At 40.4% G+C, this 7,500-nt stretch overlaps 1 protein-coding gene across 2 annotated transcripts in view; it reads right to left on the reverse strand.

Moving 5' to 3' along the window:
• LOC136678530 (neuropilin-1a-like) overlaps positions 1-7,500 on the reverse strand; it is a 46,121-nt gene that overhangs the window by 21,942 nt on the left and 16,679 nt on the right. For both annotated transcript variants that reach the window (XM_066656578.1, XM_066656577.1), the window contains exons 3-5: positions 3,526-3,707; positions 1,474-1,701; positions 565-732 (exon numbers count right to left, since the gene is read on the reverse strand). In XM_066656578.1, coding sequence (XP_066512675.1) covers positions 565-732; positions 1,474-1,701; positions 3,526-3,707 — 578 coding nt within the window. The remainder of the gene's footprint in view (positions 1-564; positions 733-1,473; positions 1,702-3,525; positions 3,708-7,500) is intronic.

The raw sequence follows: 7,500 nt of genomic DNA on the forward strand, positions 1-7,500 counted from the left end.
ACAAGTTTTGTATTGAACCCAATAAGAAATGCCTGTAGATGAGTAAATATGAAGGTACTGTTCACTGAAAAATAAACGCTGACTTCAGTTTAGAGAAAATAACAATCACAGCTACAACTTTTACAAAACTTCAGCTAGCAGCTACAAGTCATTTCAAATGGAAACAACTACAGAAAGGCCCCATAGACAAAGTGAAAAGTGACAAAGGGAAACAAAGACAAACAGTATCTGATTAAAGAGGTGAGGATCGTCTCATGGAGAAACATATAGTGATCGTTCGGCAGCACGTTAAAGTTACGTCAGGGACATTTGTGCCAATGTTCTGTGAAGCTTGGTAAATAATGCATTACTGAGAGTACAACTCTTCACTGACAGCAAAGAAACTACTAATGTTTTCTATAATAATGATAATAATATAATACAAATGTAATGTAAAAATCTATTGATTGATGTAAAGATGAAAATAATTTGTAAATATATTAACTGTAATATTAATAAATTAAGTGAAATACTAAACTGTGCTGATGAAGTCTGTGTGGGTTTTTGACCAATAGGAATACTCACTCTGCTGCTCAGGAGGGGGCTCTGGGCTGGAGCGGATGCTGTAATTGGCTAAGAAGCCCTCTTTGGTGATGGCATTGTCCGTGTGGATAGAGAGGGACAGAATGCCGGTGTTTGATATTACTCTATCTGGAATATGAGAACCACAGTATCTCCCGATATGTGGGCCAACTGAGAGAGGGAGAGAGTGAGAGAGAGAGAGAGAGAGAGAGAGAGAGAGAGAGAGAGAGAGAGAGAGCAAAAAAACATTTGTAAGAGTTGTAATTTGTGCTTTCGGGTACAGCTCAACTTCTCACAGCATGACAATAAACCACCTTTCTTCTCTCTCATTTACTCTCCTTTTTTTCTACTCTCCTCTCCTCTCCTCTCCTCTCTTCTCCTCTCCTCTATTCTCTAATTTTTTCTCCTCTCCTCTCCTCTCTTCTCCTCTATACTCTCCTTCCGTCTCCTTTCCCTCTCCTTTCTTCTATTCTCTTCCCCTTTCTTCTCCTCTCCTCTCTTCTCTTTGCCTTTCCTCTCCTAGATCAGTACAATCACACAATGAATGGATTCATCTCCCTGGAATGTGTGTGTGTGTGTGTGTGTGTGTGGTTGGGTGTGTGTGTGTGTGTGGTTGGGTGTGTGTGTGTGTGTGATCATTCTACTTTCTTTTTCTGTGCAATATTAAATTTTGTGAAACTCAATCTGCCTTTAATCCAGATAACATCTTACTATTTCAGTTCCAACGGTCTGCCAGCATTTTCCTTACTATATTCAAGGCTCTCTCTCTCTCTCCCTCTCTTTCTCTCTCTCTCTCTCTCTCTCTCTACCCCTTTCTCTCTCTCTCTCTACCTCTCTCTCTCTATATACCTCTCTCTCTCTGTCTGTCTGTCTGTCTGTCTCTCTCTCTCTCTCTCTCTTTTCATCCTTTACCTGTTGGGTATCCGTCCCAGATTTCCAGGTAATCAAATCTGCACGACGCTCCAGTGGGTGCACTGCTGTCTGGTTCCATGTCGAAGCTTTGAAACTCCAGCACAATCTCCGCCATCTTTGGAGCAAAGATAGTGATGGTACATTCCAAGTTGTTGGGGTATTTTTCAGGAAAACCGGGCGTCCGGATCACTCCTTTTGGATCCGTCACATTTCTGGAACATTCCATTCCTGAAAAATGCAGCATAATTTTCCTGAAATATTCATTTGAATAACATCTGAACTAACATCTGAACTAACATCTGACTAACATCTGAACTAACATCTGAACTAACATCTGAGCTAACATCTGAGCTAACATCTGAACTAACATCTGACTAACATCTGAACTAACATCTGAACTAACATCTGAGCTAACATTTGAACTAACGTCTGAACTAACATCTGACTAACATCTGAACTAACATCTGAACTAACATCTGAACTAACATCTGACTAACATCTGAACTAACATCTGAGCTAACATCTGAACTAACATCTGAATAACATCTGAACTAACATCTGAACTAACATCTGAACTAACATCTGACTAACATCTGAACTAACATCTGAGCTAACATCTGACTAACATCTGAACTAACATCTGAATAACATCTGAACTAACATCTGAACTAACATCTGAACTAACATCTGAATAACATCTGAACTAACACCTGAATAACATCTGAACTAACATCTGAATAACATCTGAACTAACATCTGAACTAACATCTGAACTAACATCTGAACTAACATCTGAGCTAACATCTGACTAACATCTGAACTAACATCTGAACTAACATCTGAACTAACATCTGACTAACATCTGAACTAACATCTGAACTAACATCTGAACTAACATCTGAACTAACATCTGAGCTAACATCTGAACTAACATCTGAATAACATCTGAACTAACATCTGAACTAACATCTGACTAACATCTGAACTAACATCTGAGCTAACATCTGAACTAACATCTGAACTAACATCTGAACTAACATCTGAACTAACATCTGAATTAACATCTGAACTAACATCTGAATAACATCTGAACTAACACCTGAATAACATCTGAACTAACATCTGAACTAACATCTGAACTAACATCTGAACTAACATCTGACTAACATCTGAACTAACATCTGAACTAACATCTGAGCTAACATCTGAACTAACATCTGAACTAACATCTGACTAACATCTGAACTAACATCTGAACTAACATCTGAACTAACATCTGAACTAACATCTGACTAACATCTGAACTAACATCTGAGCTAACATCTGACTAACATCTAAACTAACATCTGAACTAACATCTGAATAACATCTGAACTAACATCTGAACTAACATCTGAATTAACATCTGAACTAACATCTGAATAACATCTGAACTAACACCTGAATAACATCTGAACTAACATCTGAATAACATCTGAACTAACATCTGACTTACATCTGAACTAACATCTGAACTAACATCTGACTAACATCTGAACTAACATCTGACTAACATCTGACTAACATCTGAACAAACATCTGAATAACATCTGAATAACATCTGAACTAACATCTGAACTAACATCTGAATAACATCTGAATAACTTCTTTAAAGTACAGCAGGACCTTTGGAGAGACTGGGTTTTTAAGCAATCAGTCATGCATTTCTTTCTTAGAAGTACAAGTTCACAGAGGTCATTATGTGTTAAGACACACACACACACACACACACACACTTCCCATTTTAAATAATTCTCTTAAACAGGTCACTTTCAGCACCAAGGACAGACAGCACTTTATCAAACAGCCGAAGAGTTTTCCACCTGTTCACAGTGCCCACAACACACACACACACACACACACACACACAGACACACACACACATGTTGAGGCTCACAGTGACAGACATATACACATGCAGCCATGATAAATTAGTTTTTCTCACCCCTCTCTCAAAGAAAGGGACTCTTTTGTGTGCGTGTGTGTAAGAGTGTGGGTGTTTGTGTCTCTGACCTTTATGGTGCACCTCATAGCGGATGCTGAAGCCTGCTCCGTAGGTCTCGTAGTCGGAGGTGAATTTTATCATCAGTGAGTTTCCAGTGGAGATGATGGGGGACGGAGCGATTTTCCCACAATACTTTCCCACCAAGGAGGCTTTCTCATTGTCTCCATCATACACCTCCACAAAGTCATACCTACCAGCACACACACACACACACACACACACACACACACACACCAATGTCACAGCTCAGTTTGTGAAATTGACTTTGTCAGTCTGTGTATTACATTACACTCACTAGGGGAATACCTTTAATTCCACTTTTTTATTTTGTACCTTTAATTAGGAAACATAAGTGTAGCATACCATCGCTGTTCAAGGCAAACACGTATCCTTGTTTGTCGATTTGAGGAGTGTGGTGTGTTCTCTCTGTGTCTGCGTGGGTTTCCTCTGGGTGACTGTCTGTGAGGAGTGTGGTGTGTTCTCTCTGTGTCTACGTGGGTTTCCTCCGGGTGACTGTCTGAGAGGAGTGTGGTGTGTTCTCTCTGTGTCTGCGTGGGTTTCCTCCGGGTGACTGTCTGTGAGGAGTGTGGTGTGTTCTCTCTGTGTCTGCGTGGGTTTCCTCCGGGTGACTGTCTGTGAGGAATGTGGTGTGTTCTCCCTGTGTCTGCGTGGGTTTCCTCCGGGTGACTGTCTGTGAGGAGTGTGGTGTGTTCTCCCTGTATCTGCGTGGGTTTCCTTCGGGTGACTGTCTGTGAGGAGTGTGGTGTGTTCTCCCTGTGTCTGCGTGGGTTTCCTCCGGGTGACTGTCTGTGAGGAGTGTGGTGTGTTCTCCCTGTATCTGCGTGGGTTTCCTTCGGGTGACTGTCTGTGAGGAGTGTGGTGTGTTCTCTCTGTGAACACACCACAAAGACACCACAAACACGTTGGTAGGTGGATTGGAGACTCAAAAGAGTCCGTAGGTGTGTGTGTGAGAGTGAATGTGTGAGTGTGTGTCGCCCTGTGAAGGACTGGCGCCCCCTCCAGGGTGTATTCCCGCCTTGCGCTCAATGATTCCAGGTAGGCTCTGGACCCACCACCGCCTTGAACTGGATAAGGGTTACAGACAATGAATGAATTAATGAATGAATCAATCAATCATTAAGAAGACAACATTCATAATAAATGGACTGTCAGAAGCGCCCCACAACGATTTGGAATAAAATCTCTTTACACCTCCTTCCACTGAAAGTAATGAAAGTTATTTCCATCTACTTTAAAGTTGCTATTCTGGAGATAAATTAGAGATATTTAATATATATTTTAAGTCGCACTGATTTCATACGCCGTGTCAAATCCAGGCTGAAAACAAAATGCAAATGTTTACAGACAAAATACCGTGTCCAAAAACTGTACCTACACAGAACGTATGTGTATTCTCATAATTAATTTGAGAAGGAATATAAAAATGGGAATAAGTATAAATAGTAAATCAAAGGATAAACTGACAATAACACACCATTATCTTTTCAAAGGTTTCAAAATCATTCACTGAAAAAGATAAACGACAGTGTTCTTTAATTAGATTCACATCCGAGGCTGAGACAGACCAGTGGCAGAGAATCAAACACAACACATTCTTTATCATCAAAGTACTGACTGCTGATTCAGAGAGAAGGTGAAGTTTAATCAACAGTGTATTCACTGAGTAATATACATTTTTAAATAAGCATTACATTAAATTCAGATTACGTTTTGATGCAGGAATATAGCGCTAAAAATATAGAGCCCCAGATCTGCTGCGTAACATTAGACCCAGTCCAGCCACGTTTCCTCTCGTCTGTCTCTGGGAACAGACACCACATGTGTCTAATGTAGAGACTGAACTGACCCACTGTCCTATGTTTGCTACATGTAAATACTCACTGGACATCTCCAAACTGCTCATAAATCACAAGTGAGGAGATTAACTTTGTAAACGGCAGAAAGGAAAGTCTTCGTGAGAACATCATTCGTTTTACTCTTAAGGATGGGAGGCATTTCCTGTCGACCTTACGCCTTACCCCCTAACTCCCTCCCTCCTTCACACACACACACACACACACACACAAATACACAGCCTCATAACTGAACACGCTGCTGGCCAGTTTGCCATGACCTGAGTATGACCCCATGTTTGAAATGAAGCATGGTTCCTTGGCGTCGGACACAGTTTCTCTTCAATGGGACGATCGATTGGAAAAGCACCGTAAATCACCACCACAGCCATTAGGAGACACAAAGGAGCTGATGTGTCAGTTTCAGGTGGAAATGGGATGCATTCTGTTTGTATGTATTTACAGGAGGGTCTCACAAACCAGAAGAGCACTGCACAGAAGAAGAGTGAACATACTGCAGGCGTGGTTAATAACAGGGTAATAACACGTATCGGCTGTGAATATAAATGTGTACAAGATGTAATCTACATTCTAAACTCACTGCTAGCGATGCTGTGTACATCTTTAAATAAGAGCATTAATATGTCACTACTCTCTGGAAATAGAGTGAATTATGGGACGGTGTTGTGGTCAAATTTGGTAAAATTATTTATTTTGCTTTACATTTCCCTGTGCATTAAAATGTGCTAATTATATACCATCCCTCCCTCCATCCATCCCTCCATCCTTTCAGAATCCTTGAACAAACAGAACGGGAAAATTAGCCTAAATCAACATGCGTGCATCAAAAAAGTAAACGCACACACACACATTCCTCTTTATTTCTCCCTTTTACCAACTGTTTTTAATGAATAATGAGCATGACCGCGTCTAATCTAATGGGTTCTGAAAGTGATTTGTTCCATGTGGTGCATATTAACAAGGTTGTTTTCTCTAGATCAGCTGCGGCTGGCGAAGAACACATTACATTTCAAAGAAACGGCAGCTTTCTGGAGTCTGGAGTTCTACTGCAGTGGCGCTTGATATGAACAGTAGGTTGACGCCATCTGAAGATTAGACATACGTTCAAAAAACACCCCCAACATAATGAAGCTATCAAAACAACCACTTTTTAAATGTAGTTTTTTCATGTCACTACTCTACATAGATATTTGAATATTCAAACGAGCAGGAAATCCTTGATAATGTAAAAGCAGAGCCACCTGCGACTGATGTTTCTTTTAAATAAATCACTACAATAACTCATGCGTGTCCTGATCCTTTGTGGTTTATTTCTGCCACTCAGCAGGACCATCAGGGACGGCAGCGGCGACGGGGGCATATGGTAGCAATAATACCCAGCAGTCCTCTGAGGACTCGAGCCAGATGCTTTACGAAAAACTGAGAAACGTGGGAGAAGAGGTATCTCTGTGGCTCAAAAAGACAGGAAAACGAAACCTTGAGGGAGGAGACTAGGGTCTGATCAATCGCTCCGACAGGGCACTTTTATATAATCAATATCAATCAATAATTCACTCCATTAGACGGCAGACACACTGTAAAAACTAAACGAAAACAAGCGGCGAGTGTTTCTCCAGCTCCTCGTCCCCAATAAAGGTGTGATTAAAAAAGAGAAAGTCGTAAAAAGACAGGATTCTTCTGAACTCACAACAGCCTCAGTTTGATTTAAAGGAGCAATAAATCATTTTTAACACCAAAATGTGGCCCACAATGTACATGAATGTGTACAGACATCTGTACAGACGTTGTATATTGATTTGAAGCTGTCATTACACTAGTTTTCAAAAGGATCTGGAACGTCTAACCGGTAAAGGCTGATTTATAATGTTCTATAAAATATGTTTGTAATATTTTTAAACGTCAAATATATACTTCAGACATTTTGGCCATATTTTATAGAACATTATATAATATTATCAGTCATTCATTCATTATCTGTAACCCGGAGTCTACAAGGAAACACTGGGCACAAGGCAGGAACACACCCTGGAGGGCGCGCCAGTCCTCTTAATTATTAATCTGTCATAATCAAAAAACCATTTTGCAGCTTCAAATCAATATAAATATATA

The sequence above is a fragment of the Hoplias malabaricus genome, chromosome Y (assembly GCF_029633855.1).
Source record: "Hoplias malabaricus isolate fHopMal1 chromosome Y, fHopMal1.hap1, whole genome shotgun sequence".
Lineage (NCBI taxonomy): Eukaryota > Metazoa > Chordata > Actinopteri > Characiformes > Erythrinidae > Hoplias > Hoplias malabaricus.